This window comes from Triticum aestivum, chromosome 5B (assembly GCF_018294505.1).
Source record: "Triticum aestivum cultivar Chinese Spring chromosome 5B, IWGSC CS RefSeq v2.1, whole genome shotgun sequence".
Taxonomy (NCBI): Eukaryota; Viridiplantae; Streptophyta; class Magnoliopsida; order Poales; family Poaceae; genus Triticum; species Triticum aestivum.
The window spans coordinates 690678674-690695804 of NC_057807.1; the positions used below are offsets into that span (position 1 = coordinate 690678674).

Consider the following 17131-nt stretch of genomic DNA (forward strand, 5'->3'; position numbering starts at 1 on the left):
TTTGCGACAAGTCAAGCTTTATAGACAATAACATTACCATCAGCGCTAGTCTTCTTCTTGAGGACCCACTTATTCTCTATGGGTCGTCGATCGTCGGGCAAAACCACCAAAGTTCACACTTTGTTTTCATGGCCTCAAGCCATTTATCGGAATCTGGGCTCATCATCGCTTCTTCATAGTTCGCAGGTTCGTCATGGTCTAGTAACATGACTTCCAGAATATGATTATCCTACCACTCTGGTATGGATCGTGCTCTAATTGACCTTCGAGGTTCAGCAGTAACTTGATCTGATGTTTCATGATCATCATCATTAGCTTCCTCTCTAATTGGTGTAGGCATCACGGGAACGGATTTCTCAGATGAGCTACTTTCCAACTTGAGAGAAGGTACAATTACCTCATCAAGTTCTACTTTCCTCCTACTCACTTCTTTCGAGAGAAACTCCTTCTCTAGAAAGGTTCCATTCTTGGCAACAAGGATCTTGCCTTTGGATCTGTGGTAGAATGTGTAAGTTTATCAAGCTGCTAGATGGTCTAAGGGAGCTTAGGGAAGCCATGTCATTTGGTTTTGTTGCGTGCCCGCATGTTCTTGCGGGGTTTGATGATCCTGTCGATCTGTTGCACCAGACCTTTTTTATCCGTAACTTACTCTTAGTTCATGTTAGATACTATCTGTCGTCGTGTGGGCTTTATTAATTTAATGAAATGGCTTCACACACGACACAAATTGCACGACATGTGTACGATACTCTGTGCATGCATCAGTCAACAGAAAAAAAACTGATTGCCTTCTGTATGTACGCTCACTGCTGGGGCTGCCACATTGGATCGTGCATGTGTTGACTGCAATTTCGTCGGGTGTATAGGAGCTCTCTTGATTTAAAGCGGCTGTTGCGTCTTCGTTTTAAAAAAATGTACGCAGTGCCACCTCCAATCAACGGTGAGCCACGACAAAGGACTTGACTACATTGTTTATTTTTTGACGAAATCGCTGCACGACTAAGTTGTTATTTTTCATTTCAGCAAAAAAAAAACTTCATTATATTTTGACGAACTGCACAAGACTGAGAGTTGTTTATCCATTGATACAAAAATTGCACATGCAGGACAATCATCGTGGTATATACAATTCCTCTATGGAGTAGTTATTAGGAATCTTACGGACCCATCGTCGTGAAGCCAAAGAAAACTCTGCGTCAAGGAGAGTCACCATCGATCGATCAGGCATGGCTGCTGGAGACGGCGAGCCGGTGCTACAGTTGAAGAGCGTGTGCGTTGTGGGGGCCGGCATGGCCGGCTTGGCGGCGGCGCGCGAGCTGCGGCGGGAGGGTCACGCGGTCACGGTCATGGAGCAGAGCAGCGACGTCGGCGGGCAGTGGCTGTACGACCCCAGGACGGACGTCGTGGACCCGCTCGGCGCCGTGGAGCCGGTGCGCGTGCCAAGCAGCATATACGCATGCCTTCGTCTCACCAGCCCGCGGGAGGTCATGGGCTTCTCCGACTTCCAGTTCCTGCCCCGGGAGGGCGCCGGCCGCGACCTGCGCCGCTACCCCGGCCACCGCGAGCTGCACTGCTACCTCCGGAACTTCTGCGACGCGTTTGGCCTCATGGACGCCGTCAAGCTCGACACCCGGGTCCTGAGGGTCGCCCCCGTGGCGATGTCGATGTCGACAACAACGCGCCGGTGGGCGGTGAGGTCCGTGCGGCGCCTCAGTGGCACCGATGATGATGATGATGCGGGGAAAGATGAGGAGGTGTTCGACGCCGTTGTCGTGGCTACAGGCAACTACGCGCAGAGGATGCTGCCGAGCGACATCCAGGGCATGGGGGAATGGAGGCGCCGGCAGCTGCACAGCCACTCGTACAGGACGCCGGTGCCGTTCCATGACGAGGCCGTGGTGGTGGTCGGGTGCGGGGCCAGTGGCAAGGACATCGCGCTAGACCTCGGCCGCGTCGCGAGGGAGGTGCACCTCGCCGCCAGCTCCGAGGCCGAGGCCGCCACGCCGGCAATGTCGAGGATGCTGGCCAACCACGGCGACGTCCTGCGCCTCCACCCGCGGGTACGCCAGCTACACACGGACGGGCAGGTAGAGTTCACAGACGGATCCTCCGTCATGGCCGACACGGTCATCTACTGCACGGGTTATGCCTACTCGTTCCCCTTCCTGGACACCGGCGGCGCGGTCACCGTGAGCGACGACGGCTACGTGGTCGGGCCGCTGTTCGAGCACGTGTTCCCACCGTCCCTGGCGCCGACGCTCTCCTTCGTGGGCGTGCCGAGGAAGGTCCTGATCCCATGGTTCTTCGAGGTGCAGGCGCGGTGGGTGGCGCAGGTGCTGTCCGGCCGGCGCACGCTGCCGTCAGAGGACCAGATGCTGCGGTCAGTGGAGGAGCAGCTGCGCGCCAGGGAGGCCGCCGGCGTGGCGAGGAAGCACACGCACAACATTGCCAGCGTCGAACCTCGAGATATGTACGAGTTCGGGGAGAAGTACTGCGACTTCACCCCGACGGAGGAGTGGAAGAAGGAGCTGATCCTGTCCAGCAACGCGAGCATGGATGATGACGTCGAGACCTTCCGCGACCGCGCCGCCGACGACAGCGAGAAGGTCCGGAAGGGTGTACAAGGATGGCTCGGCGGCTTAGTTGCTCAAGCTCAAGAAGAAACTGCTGTTAAAACTGAAGACTCGCAAGCCCACGAGGCCCGGCAGGCCCCTGGCCTCACGAACCGGGACCAATGGGCCCATGGGTTCCGGTTCGTGACCGAACCGGAACTAATGGGCTAAGCAGGCCCGAACGTATGCCCTATTTTCTACTAGTGTAAGCTCCTCGTCAACTGAATTGTGAGGAGATCCAGAGGTTAAAATATTCCCTCGATGTTATCATATGACATCCAATTTGTATCCTCTAGAAGTGTTATCATGTGGCATATCTACAAACCGTAAGTAAGCTTCAACAACCAGAGGCAAATGGGCTATCCACTAGTGGAAAAACTACTTTACATGAGACACATTAGTCCCGGTTTGTAAACGAACCGGCACTAATGTTATCATTAGTGCCGATTCCGACGGCTAGGTGGGCAGATATCATTAGTCTCGGTTCGTGTTGAATCTATAGTACCAGTTCGTGCCATGAACCGAGACTAAAGGGGTGGTGGCAGGCTGTTGTTAGTCTGGGCCCCACCAGTCCCTTTAGTCCCGGTTCGTGGCACGAACCAGTATTAGAAGCTCATATTTAGTCCCGGTTTGTGTCACGAACCGGCACTAAAGGTCTTTCTATATAATTTTCTTACCCGTACGTTGTTTGTTATACATAGTGGCATGGTTTTGATATCCGTCCCCATCGGCCCTCGTCCGGTTTATGATTCGGATGTGGTATATTCTCTTTTATAACTATTTGTTGCATTTCGTGTTTATGAAAAATTATGCACATCAAGTTGACATAGATATTTTTATCTAGGAGGTATGTGAACCGGAAATTCCAACCGACCCTCTTGTCAAGAGGTTGTAGTTGAAAAATATAACGAGTATTTGAAAGAAAAATTGAAAAGAATTGAAGAAGAGAAGATGAAACTGGAGTTGTATGTTGTCGATGTCGTCGATGATCACAAGATCAAGATGGAGAAAATGCCCTTGAAGATTAGAAAGATTAGAAAATATGCCATTGATAGTGAGGCTGGGTATCATTATGCTGTTGGATCAATTGTTACCTTAGTTGCGATCTTGATCGCATTTGTTGTTGCATTTAAATGCTTTAACTAGAGAGTTTGTATGTTGTTTTATGAGAATAAGTGTGTACGAACTTTACGTATGAATTTGTATTAATTTGGTCTTTTTGGCATTGTGTAATGAAGATGAGCCGGCAATAGATGTACGATGACCGATGCTCTTCCTAGTTCGTTAAAGGTGTGCATACTTTTCTGATTAGGGTAGAGGCAAACAAGCGGGCGGATGGCTTTATGTGTTGTCCATGTGCTGTCTGTAAGAATGATCAAAATTACTCTAAGTCAAGAACCATTCACGTCCACCTGTTTGAGTTCGGCTTCATGGCCCACTATAATGTTTGGACCAAGCACGGAGAAAAAGGGGTTATGATGGAAGACAATGAATAAGAAGAGGACGATGACAGCTATCCTAGCCATGGGTTCTCTGAATACGATGGTACAACAATGGGGGAAGAAGTTGAGCCGGCAATGTGGGAAGAAGCTGAAGAAGAGGCATCAGATGAGCCCGCTAATGATCTTGGTCGAGCCATTGCCGATGCAAAGAGAAACTACGCAAGTGAAAAGGAGAGGCTGAAGTTGCAGCGCATGTTAGAGGATCACCAGAAATTGTTGTACCCAAATTGCGAAGCTGACAAGAAAAAGTTGGGCACCACACTGGAATTGCTGCAATGGAAGGCAGAAAATGGTGTACCTGACAAGGGATTTGAAAATTTCTTGATAATGTTAAAAAAGATGCTTCCAAAGGACAACGAATTGTCCGACAGTATGTACGAAGCAAAGAAGGATATCTGCCCTCTAGGATTAGAGGTGCTGAAGATACGTGCATGCCCTAATGACTGCATCCTCTGCAGCGATGAGTACAAGGATTTGAATGCATGCCCGGTATGCTATGCAATGCGTTATAAGATCAACCGCGATGACCCTGGTGATGTTGAGGGCGAGCGCCCCAGGAAGATGGTTCCTGCCAAGGTGATGTGGTATGCTCCTATAATACCACGGTTGAAACGTTTGTTCCAAAACAAAGAGCATGCCAGGTTGATGCGATGGCACAAAGAGGACCGTAAGAAAGACGGGAAGCTGAGAGTACCAGCTGGAGGGTCGCAGTGGAGAAAAATCGAGAGAAAGTGGGAGGACTTTCCAGGTGACGCAAGGAACATATGGTTTGGTCTAAGCACATATGGCATTAATCCTTTTGGAAGCAGAGCAGCAATCATAGCACATGTCATGTGACTCTATGTATGTATAACCTTCCTCCTTGGTTGTGCATAAAGCGGAAGTTCATTATGATGTCAGTGCTCATCCAAGGCCCTAAGCAACCCAGCAACGACATTGATGTGTACCTAAGGTCATTAGTTGAAGAACTTTTACAACTGTGGAATGAAAAAGGTGTACATGCGTGGGATGAGCTCAATCAGGAGGAATTTGACCTACATGCATTGTTCTTTGTGACAATCAATGCTTGGCCTGCTCTCAGTAACCTTTCAGGACAGAAAAAACAAGGAATACCGTGCATGCACGCACTATTTAGATGATACTGACCGTATATATTTGGATAAATGTAAGAAGAATGTGTACCTGGGACATTGTTGATTTCTTCCGAGCAGGCATCCCGTAAGAAAGAAAGGAAAGCATTTCAAATGTGAGGCAGATCACGGAAAGAAGCCTCGCCACCGTACTAGTGATGATGTACTTGATATGGTCAAGGATTTAAAAGTAATCTTTAGAAAGGGTCCTGGGGGACAATCTGTTCCGAATGACGCTGACGGACGCGCACCCATGTGGAAGAAGAAATCTATATTTTGGGACCTACCCTAATGAAAAGACCTAGAGGTCCGCTCTGCAATCGACGTGATGCACGTGACGAAGAATCTTTGCGTCAACCTGCTAGGCTTCTTGGGCGTGTATGGGAAGACAAACGATACACCTGAGGCATGGGAGGACGAGCAGCGTATGCATGGAAAAGACGGCATACATCAGGGTCGTGCCAGCTATGCTCTTACCAAAGAAGAGAAGGAAATCTTCTTTGAATGCCTGCTCAGTTTGAAGGTCCGATCTGGCTTCTCGTCGAATATAAAGGGAATAATAAATATGCCAGAGAAAAAGTTCCAGAACCTAAAGTCTCATGACTGCCATGTGATTATGACGCAAATGCTTCCGGTTGCATTGAGGAGGCTTTTATCGAAAAATGTTCGATTAGCAATTGTGAAGCTATGTGCATTCTCAATGCAATCTCTCAGAAGGTAATTGATCCAGAAATCATACCATGGTTAGAGAATGATTTGGTGCAATGTCTTGTCAGTTTCGAGTTGGTGTTTCCACCATCCTTCTTCAATATCATGACACACGTCCTAGTTAGCCTAGTCGAAGAGATTGCCATTCTGGGTCATGTATTTCTACACAATATGTTCCCCTTTGAGAGGTTCATGGGAGTCTAAAAGTAATATGTTCATAACCGTGCTAGGCCAGAAGGAAGCATCTCCAAGGGCCATGAAAATGAGGAGGTCATTGAGTTTTGTGTTGACTTTATTCCTGATCTTAAGCCGATTGGTGTTCCTGAATCGCGGCATGAGGGCAGACTGGGTGGAAAAGGCACCCTAGGACCAAAAGCAATAATATGTATGGACGGTCATTCTCTCATTCAAGCACACTACACAATTATACAAAATTCCTCCTTGGTGGCTTCGTATATCGATGAACACAAGAATATTGTATGCTCCAAACCTCGGGAGGAGTCTGACGATAAGATTACACCTGAACAAACGGGGACTTCCGCCGGTTGGTTGCAGACACGTCTCATGCATGACGACGCTGTTGAAGATGAGTTGTACTTGCTGTCCAAGTGACCATCTTTGAATATATTGACTTTCAAAGGGTACGAGATAAATAGGAATACATTTTTACACGATCGCCCAAGATAAAAAGAGCACCAACGAAAACAGTGGTGTCCGCTTTGATGCAGGAAACACCAGTAGGCCAAAGAACACATATTATGGTTACATAGAGGAGATACAGGAACTTGACTATGGACGTGATTTGAAGGTCCCTTTATTTCGGTGCAAATGGGTCAATTTGATAGGAGCCGGGGTAATGGCAGACCCGCAGTACGTTATGACAACAATGGATCTCAACAATCTTGAGTACGCAGACGAACCATTCGTCCTAGCCAATGATGTGGCGCGGGTTTTCTATGTGAAGGACATGTCTACCAAGCCGATAAAAAGAAAAGGTAAAGAAGCGAATACATCATACGATGAGCCAAAGCGCCACATAATTCTTTCAGGGAAAAGAAACATCGTGGGAGTGGAGGACAAGACGGACATGTCAGAAGATTATGAAAAGTTTCATGAAATTGCTCCCTACAGAGTGAATATTGACCCGAGCATCCAGTTAAATGATGAAGGTTGTCCATGGCTACGTCGCAAAGGGACACACGTGAAGAAAAAGTTTTACACCCAAAGATTCCACTCTCGGATGTGACCGGCTTCACTGTCATCACTTTATTCTATAGTGAGTTTTCGGACTTATATATCTGGAAAGTCCCACTTCAGACAAACTGGAGGGAATCTTTGTAATAGTTAGGGTACTTATGTGTGATTAATTTCTAATCAATTTTGAACCCTTTCTGACATCATTTGCTATTTTTTATGCATTTACTGAATTTTTTAATCTAAATGACCGTGAAATTGAAAAACACTACAAATGAACTCTGAAAAGGTTGAAAGTTGGCATGGTATCATCATTTCACCCACATAGCATATGCAAAAAAGTTGAGAGGGTTACGACAAACAGGATGCACTTCGTGTACAAAATGGACAATCTCTTTCGAAGTATCAGGGTTTTGGACTAAAACTCATCTGTTACAAAAAGGCATTTCATTTTATAAAACTTATTCAACTCCAGACTTTTTGTGCATTTAGTATGCACCATTCGAAGCCACGTCATCAATTTATTTTTCATGCATTTATTGATTTTTTTGAGCTAAATGACCTTAAAATTGGAAAAACTACAAATGAACTCTGAAAAAGGTTGAAAGTTGGCATGGTATCATCATTTCACCCACATAGCATGTGCAAAAAAGTTGAGAGGGTTACGGCAAAACTGGATGCAGTTCATGTACAAAATGGACAATCTCTTTCAAAGTATTAGGGTTTCAGACGAAAACTCACCTGTTACAAAGGCATTTCATTCTTTTAAATAACGTAAGAATTACGAAATTGAATATAATGATAAAACACACTAATATTAAACAGAAGAAAAAGAATCATTGAAAAATCTATTTTTAAAGTAAAGTTATTCACCAACTAGTGATTCACACAAATTTCAAATAATTCGAATTTAAACTATTCAAATTTAAAAACTACTAGCACTAACAGAAATTTTATAGTTTTTTTACCTAAAGCATAAAGATTCACAAAGAAACTCTAACTAAAGCAAAAACCACGCAGAAGCAAAAGAAAATAAATAAAGAAGAAAACAAAAAAATGAAAAATAAATAAATTATAAAAAGCCTGCCTACTAGGCCACAACAGCTTGCATACGACTAGAAACCCTATCTGTAATTGGGCCAGGTTGCAGGCCCGCAAGGCCCAGTAGGACCCATAGGGCAGCGCATGTGAGGTAGGCCAAGAAGGCCTCCTTGAGAGAGGAGCTCGAAGGAGCAGTCGTGGCGGGGCTTATAAACCTGTGCGGCTGCCCTTAGCTGGGCGAGGTGGGACTAAACTTCCTGCACCGCGGCTGTGGCAGCACGAGACCTTTAGTCGCAGTTGGTGGCTCCAACCGGGACTAAAGGGCACTTTAGTCCCGGTTGGAGCCACCAACCGCGACTAAAGGTGGTCGCTTCCCGCCGCTTCTGCTGCCAAAAGTGACCTTTAGTCCTGGTTGGTGGCTCCAACCGGGACTAAAGGCCTCCGCATATATATACAACACTTCAAAAAATTTCAGTTTCTCTGCTTTCTTCGACCTCTTCGACATCGCCGCACCGTCGCCGTCTCACCTCCCCGAAGCCAGAGCTCGTCGTCGCTCCGACGCCGGCTGCGCCCGCTCCTTCCCGAGCCCGGGACGCCGCCCACACCCGCTCCTTCCCGATCCCCGACGACGCCCGCCCCCGACTCGCCTCCCCGTCGCCCCGTCCTCCCGCTGTGAGCTCCCCCTTCTCCCTCGCCCCCTGTGCCGCCACGGCGGCAGCCCCCCCCCCCCCAGCCCCCTCCCCCCCACACACACATATATGCATGAACACACACACGCACACACACTAGATGATTAGATGATTAGATGTATAGATGATTAGGTGATTAGATTCAAGAATTTTGATGTATAGAAAAAAGTTAAGGAATTTTGACATTTGAGGAATTTTGACATAGATGCAAGAATTTTGACATTTTTTTCACTAGATGATTAGATGTATATAGAAAAAGTTAAGGAATTTTTACATTTTGATCATATATATATAGAAAAAAGTTGATGAATTTTGACATTTGATCCAATGTATAATAATTAGTATTTGCAAAAGTTGCATATTTTAATGTCGTATTTGCAAACGTTTGTTATGTATTTGCAATTAATTAGTATATGTATGTATACAATAGATTCTCTTAGTCCTTTAATAAGGGATTTATCAAGAATGCCCCCATTATGGATGTCCACAAGTTGATCCAATTTTTTTCTTATCTCATCTACGTACCCTTCTATATGTCACGTTGTCTTGTGTCAAAGTATTGAAGAAATCCATGGCTTCATCATTAGCTGGAAGTAACAGACGCATGTTGGTACGAAGCTTTCCAGAGTTGTTTTGGAACGAAGTTCCTGATAGGATAATTCGCTTTTTGGTATGAAGTTCAGCAAAGGCCTTCTAAATAGCGATATTCGGAAGGCTCTTGCTATCCTATCCGAGACTCCGTTCCAAAACAATTTTGGAGAGCTTCGTACCATCATGCGCCTGTTACTTCCGGCTAATGATGAAGTCATGGTTTTCTTGAATCCTTTGACACTAGACAACGTGGCGGGTAGATGAGATCAGGAAAAATATGGACCATTTTCTGCACATCTAGAGTGGCGCCATTTTGTTAAATCCCTTAAAGGTTAAGAGAATTCATTATGATTCGGAATCATATTCCTGGATAGGGACTAAAGGTTCCTCGTATATAAGAAATCACAATCCAAGCATTTAAAAAATGTTAAATTTGCATATAATTTGTTCTCGACGTCAACGATACCTGGCCCGCATCCTCGATGTCAACTCGTTTGCGACGACGTCCTGTGTCAAAGGTGCCATGTACGGGAATGGGCTCCGTCGGGCTGGCACTGGGAGGTGCTACCTTTAGGGGTGCGCAGCTTGTTGAGGAACCCGGGTCCCGTCGTCGACCCGGAGCTTCTTTGGTGGCGGGCGCATGGGCCACATTAGGTGCGGAGGTTGGCGTCCCCCGCGGAGGTGGTACGTCACCGTGTCAGGCAGGACGACGAGCATGTCCGTCTCTACATGGTTGCATTGGACCTCAGGTTCTCCAATACCTGGCAGGTTCATCAGGGATCTCACTCGAGCTATGATCCCGTGATCGTTTCTTCTCTTTGGGTGTCCACCGCGAGTGATGTTAGCTAGTGATATGTTATATATATGATCATATTCGAGATGTATTCGAGATTATATTCAATAATATTTGAGACGATGTATTCGATATTATATTATACGATAATATTCGAGACAATGTATTCGAGATTATATTATTCGATAATATTCGACACGATGTGATATATTAGTGATACTATTCGAGCTGGATATTATCTACTATGATTTAGTTTTTCCTTATTGATTGCATGCATTCTAATTTGAATACTAAATTGTTTTATCTTTCTTCTGGATTAGTTAAATAAAACCTACGGACAATACCGACAGAGAAGGAGAAGAGACCCTGTTCGAGATCATACGCTCCCCGAGACCAGATGAGAATGAAGAAGATGACGGCTCGCAATATCTGAACAATACCGGTGATGGAATGATGGTCGATGAAGACGAACGAATAGATGAAGTCCAAAACATGCATGACGAAGGAAATGTTGTTCTTTAAATAACAAAGACCAGCGAGGTATATTTATATAAGGCATCTGGTGATCATCACATGTTTTAATTGATTTGTATATATATTAACTAATCAATCTTTCTTCTTTTAGCCATCCGGATCGAGCAAATTGTCTACAAGCAGCAGGGCAGTTCAAGGCCCGGCCAAAAAGTTGAAGGATGATGTAAAGTACAACATCAATGCCATCCAACCTAATAGCGAACCTGATGAACCTAAGAAGAATGCAAAGATGTTCATTCGTCAATGCGGAGTTATTGTCAGGGACCAAATCCCGATCTCCGTTCAAGAATGGAAAAAGCTAGTAAAGGGCGATCTAGATGTTACTTTTGTCGACCAAAGAGCAAAAAAATCTTCTTTGGGAATCGCTCATGTCACATTTCACCCTACCAGATCATTTGACAGATGTAGATCTAGAGAAAGTCAAGAACACCGCTCTTAAGAAGATGACAATAGCATTCAATAACCACAAGAAAACTATATGGGAAGCGTATGTCAATGCAGGAAAGCAGACTCCAGAATTCAAAGGAACACTAGAGAAGGCAAGAGATCACTGGGAAGCTTTCGTGAAGTTCAAGGAATTGGAAGTAGCTCAGGAACGGTCGAGAAAAAACAAGATTAATGCGCGAAAAAGCAGTGGCACCATAAGCTGGGGCCAGGTGGCTACGAGGTGGCCCGGCCTAAGTGGGATCTCGTTGAGCAAGAGATGATGGATGCAGGGGTCACTCCAGTTACATTGAGCTGGCCCTCGAGGTGCATGACTTGGTTTTATGCGCATGGGAGGGCGTTGGACCCGAAGGCATGCGAGGTTTTGGAGTGGGCAAGGAGCCGATGCAAATTTACTTGTTGCAATAGAAAATGCTTGAACGAGGGTGTTCACGCCCAACAGAGAGAACGACGAGCTTACCCACGCCATGAAGAATCCTGGACACCCGGGAAGAACACGAGGCAAAGGCGTTGTTCCATGGTTTGAGAGGTTTGCAGACTGGAACGCCGACTACAGAAGCCGTGCGAGAAAGAAGCAGCAGGAGGAGCAGAAGAGGAAGTTGGAGGAGGAGCAGAGGAAGCAGGAAGCAGACTGCCTTCGCATCGTAGAATCAAAGCACGCGGAGTTGGAACTCACTTTCAAGCGGCGACAGCAGCAGATCGACTCACTTAGCCAGGAAAGGGGGTCTCAGTAGCGGCAGCAGCTAGCGGATCCAGCATTGGATAGCACCGTCGCATCCATGCCGAGAAGCAGTGTGGGTTCCGCCCCGGGCGATGACGCACTGCTGGATAGATACACTATGGATGATATCATAGCTACGACAACTTGTGAGCTACACTTTAAAATAAAGAACATATCCATGAAGGTGGCGGACGGCTATGATTATACAAATCCCCCTAAAGAAACCTTCCATTGTAATCCGATTCCAGCTGGCTATGCTTGTGTCGGGGTTGATGAAGTGGTGGCAGGATATTCGGGGTTAGAGCTTGACATTCCTGGAGGTGACGACAAGCACACACTGGGATACATCGTATAATTATATGGAAAAGGATTGCGTCATCTTTCCAAGGCCACCGACACCGCGTCAGCCGGCTCCTCCTCCAAGTCCGCCGCCGCCTCAGCAGACTTCCGCTCCTCCAAGTCCGATGCCACCTTGGCAGACTCCCGCTCCTCCAAGTCCGCCACCGCGTCAGCCTACTCCTCCTCCTCCAAGTCCGGCACCGCATCAGGCGACTCCTCCTCCTCCAAGTCCGGGACAGCGTCAGCCGACTCCTCTTCCAAGTCAGGAACCACATCAGTCGTCTCTGCCGCCACCTCAGGGGGCTCCGCCGCCTCAGCAACAATGGAAGAGAGACGTCGCAGCTACGTCGGCTAGCGGTACAACAGGAGACAAGAAATACATATTTGGTCCAAGCCTCAAGCCTCTTCCGAGGTTGCCTTACAACCTGACTGATGAGGAAAACTAAGCCGAAGTGCGAGCCCAAGTGAAGACCCATGTTGGACCGAAACCGCCCCGCCGCCAAAGGAGATCATACCTGAGCATGTCATACAACACTTTATTGATAATGCTCAACCAGCTGTCAAACATAGGGACTCAGACTATGAGCGCTGTATCAAGAAGTCATATCAAGCACCAAAAAAGGAGTCGATCTCGAGCTGGAGCCAAGCAGCTAGAAAAAAATGCGGGAAAACTGTTCCCCAGCTGGGAGCATAGGCGGTGCAATCGATCCCCCCGCTACAAACACATGTGAGTACCGCCGATCAGCAGCTGGTAATAACCGACGATCATAGAAGGTAGGCCAAAGAGGCCGGTGTCACTGTAGAACAACTCCTAGGCATCGAGGACTTCGAAATGTTTACAGAGGAGCAACTAAAATGGAAATATGTCCGCGGCAAACCTATGGTCAAGCCTAAGCAGATCCTGCTTCTATCAACGAGAATGTATGAATTGCATCAATGGTACCTGAGAGAAGTAAAGACTACCGATCGAGAGTCCCTCATGGTGAACGTCGAGGAAGAGTATTACTACCATAAAAAAGATTTGTGGGTTGAGTTTTAAGAAATGTTTCAGTTATTCAATCAAGACGTACTCGACAAATCTATCGTCAGTTGCTATTGTCTGTAAGTGATTTCTTTCTGTAATTTAAGTCTCTAGCTAGTTGTAGTACTCGTTCATTACCTGTAATTATCCTCACTATATATTCTTTTCTATGGTATTATGCAGAATGAAGATGTATGAAATGAAAAGAGCTGGACACTATGCATTGGGTTCATTGACCCAAATACCATTAATCAAGAGACATGGTCACGTGAATGGGATCAAAAAGACACAGAGAAAATCTTGCTAGAGTTCCTGGTGCGACTAAATACCCAACCAGAAATAGTACTTCTTTACAACTTCGGGTGAGTGACACTGTCTTGTACTACAAATTCTGTTTTTGCTTACTAGATGTTAATAAGTGTAGTTGATGAGTTATGCGCATGCGCACTTAATTATACAAACGTGTGCGCATGCAGTTTTCATAGGATCCTGCTAATCATTGAAGTTGACGAGGGAAAAATTCAAGTACTGGACTCACTACTTAACGAGGTTAATGACTACAAAATCGTGAAGGGGATGGTCGACACGTAATTTCAATCATTATCGAACTATATGTCGGCCTCTTTAGTTTATTTCCTGATATCAATTAATTAATAAATCCTTTATTCATTTTCTTTTCCCGCGGGCAGGGCTTGGCAAAAGTTCATCAAACATGTTAAAGGCCAATGGAAACAGTAGCTGAAATGGGCGTGACCCAAGATAATTAAGTACTACTAACTACGTCTGCGCATCTCTTTATTTCTAGTTTCAATGCCATTAGCATGCTTGATTAATTATTATCTGATTGAATTCTATCCTCGTAAAGGCCCTGAAGCAGGCACCGGGGACTAATTTATTTGCATACTATGTTTGCGAGAATATTCGCATGATGACGTCTGAAAGAAGCAGAAATGATAAACTCAATGGGTACGTTTGCCACAACACTGTTGTCAACTTTTATATCGTTATCTAATATATACACACACAACTAATACATACATATCGATCTCCTTTTTTAAAGATGAGAAGAGATGGGGTCATACATTTTGCAGACTATTGCCATTCCATGCGTCTTTCGACAAAACAATAACTTGGTCAGAACCAGGGACGCATATTGCATTCAATTTTTTATAGTGGCAATCTCACCATAAAAACGAACATTGTGCAGACTAGCGACGTGGAAGCCTGCTCTGATAGTAGGTCTCCCAAACTAGATTAAACCAAGAAATGATGTGAAACTTGTGAACCATTTTTTGAAACAGTCCATCATTGTGAGTTTCAAGATTTTAAATTCCTAGGCCCCTTTGAGTCTTGGTCCTACATATAAGATCCCATGCAGAAAGTGGTGGGTTCATCTTTTCCAAATCTTTACCTCTCCACAAACAGTACCTCATATAATTATCACATTACAAAATGTCCTATATGCAGTTCAGCAACACATCACAAAGGACTGCATTAACCACCAACATCCTGCCATTATTATAAGTTAAAAACTGGGGAATACGCTATGCGTTTGTGGCTTCTCTCAATAAGTGGCATAAAGAATTCCGTTCTATGTTTGAATAGGCAGAGGGTCAGTCCCAAATATGTGAATGGAAAAGAACCACTTGGCAGCTTAGGACTTGAGAAAGATTCTGCGAAATGTCAACTCACACATTTAATGGGCATCATGCTGGATTTTCGATGATTAACTATAAGGCGAGAGGAAGAAATTAATATGTCACAAGTTGCTTCAGATGAGTGAATTCCAGAGGGCTAACTTTTTCTATAGTCAGACTATCATCTGCATATTGAAGAAATGGAAACTCTGGGCATGCATGACATTATTCGGAATAGTTTGCAAGAAATCAGCTGTTGAGACAAAGAGCAAAAGGAATACTGGATCCTCTTGTCTTACTCGCCTCCCGCATTTAAACTGAGGACCAGACACCCCATCATGGAGAACAGAAGATGTGGCTCAAGATAAGATCTGTTTGACCCAGCAACACCATTTAGAGCCAAATCCCTTCTGTTTCAAAATAATAAGAATCATTTTTCAATTTTAGCAAATTCTTTCTGAAAATCCAATTTGCTTTATTATTAGGTAAAGATTGGAAGATAAGTCCAAAATCACAACATCAATTTTGGCTTCTATTAAGGCCCTGCTCAAAGTACCACCACTCCACAACTCCACTCCCGGAGCTGCTCGAGTTTTACAGTTGAAAATCGTGGAGCACCTATTTCCTGGCTCTGTAGCTCCCGGAAGTTGGCGGAGCTGGTGGAATTCCAAACAGGGTCTAAAGGCCATCACCTTCAGTGTCTACGGGAGTAGTTATTGGCCGGTTTTGCTTGACCTTGAGCAGAGCAGCAGCACCCAAGCGCCATTCCTGCAGGCCCTTGTGCACGTTCTCGCTGTCATTGGCGAGGTCACGGAAGGTCTCCACGTCGTCCATCATGCTCACGACGCTGGACACCATGAGCTCCTTCTTCCACTCCTCGAGCGGTGCGATGTCACAATACTTCTCCCCGAACTCGAATATTGCGTGAGGTTCAATGCCACCGATGTTGTGCGTGAGCTTCCTTGGCACACCGGCGGCTTCCCTGGCGCAGAGGTTCTCCTCCACGCACCGCAGCATCTCCTCCTCCGGCGGCAGCTCGCGGCGGCCGGACAGCACCTGCGCGACCCACCGCGCCTGCACCTCCAAGAACCATGGGATCGGGATCTTCCTCGGCACGCCCACGAAGGAGAGCGTCGGCGCCAGGGACGGGGGGAACACGTGCTCGAACAACGGCCCGACGACATAGCCGTTGTCCCCCACGGTGACTGCGCCGCCCGTGTCTAGGAAAGGGAACGAGTAGGCGTACCCCGTGCAGTAGATGACCGTGTCGGCCACGACAGAGGAGCCGTCGGCGAACTCCACGCGCCCGTCCGCATGTAGCTGGCGTATCCGCGGGTGCAGGCGCAAGACGTCGCCGTGGTTGGCCAGCATCCTCAACATGGCCGGCGTGGCGACCTCGGAGCTGGCGGCGAGGTGCACCTCCCTGGCGACGTGGCAGAGGTCCAAAGCAATGTCTTTGCCACTGTCCCCGCCCCCTACCACCACCATGGCCTCGCCGCGGAACGGCTCCGGCGTCCTGTACGAGTGGCTGTGCAGCTGCCGGCGCCTCCATTCCCCCATGCCCTGGATGCCGCTCGGGAGCATCGGTTGCGCGTAGTGGCCGGTAGCCACCACCACGGCGTCGAACAACTCCTCGTCCTCCTCCGCATCATCATCATATTCATCCGTGCCGTGGAGACGCCGCACGGACCTCACCGCCCACCTATGTGTTGCCTTGGCCTTGGACGTCGACATGGCCGCGAGGGCGACACGCAGGACCCGGGTGTTGAGCCTGACGGCGTCCATGAGTCCGAACGCGTCACAGAAGTCCTGGAGGTAGCAGTGCATCTCGCGGTGGCCGGGGAAGCGGCGCGGGTCACGGCCGGCGCCTTGGCTGGGCAGGAACTGGAAGTCAGAGAAGCCGATGGCCTCCCGCGGGCTGATGAGGCGGAGGCACGAGTATATGCTGCTGGGCACGCGCACCGGCGCTACAGCGCCGAGCGGGTCCTCGACGTCGGTCCTGGGATCGTACAGCCACTGCCCGCCGACGTCGCTGCTCTGCTCCATGACCGTGACGGCGTGACCCTCCCGCCGCAGCTCGCGCGCCGCCGCTAGGCCGGCCATGCCGCCACCAACCACGCACACGCTCTTTGACTGTAGCACCGGCTCGCCGTCTCCAGCGGCCATGCCGGTGGA

At 47.3% G+C, this 17131-nt stretch overlaps 2 protein-coding genes across 2 annotated transcripts; one reads left to right on the plus strand and one right to left on the minus strand.

The window, feature by feature from the left end:
- Window positions 1-1226: 1226 nt before the first annotated feature.
- On the plus strand, window positions 1227-13910 carry LOC123115297 (flavin-containing monooxygenase FMO GS-OX-like 9). Its single transcript, XM_044536489.1, has 2 exons — window positions 1227-2686; window positions 13796-13910. Exons 1-2 carry the CDS (start codon window positions 1227-1229, stop codon window positions 13908-13910), a joined length of 1575 nt encoding a protein of 524 aa, XP_044392424.1.
- A 1493-nt stretch (window positions 13911-15403) lies between these two features.
- Window positions 15404-17131, minus strand: LOC123117710 (flavin-containing monooxygenase FMO GS-OX-like 8). Its single transcript, XM_044538405.1, has one exon. The coding sequence runs from the start codon at window positions 17120-17122 to the stop codon at window positions 15635-15637; it is 1488 nt and encodes a 495-aa protein (XP_044394340.1). The 5' UTR covers window positions 17123-17131; the 3' UTR covers window positions 15404-15634.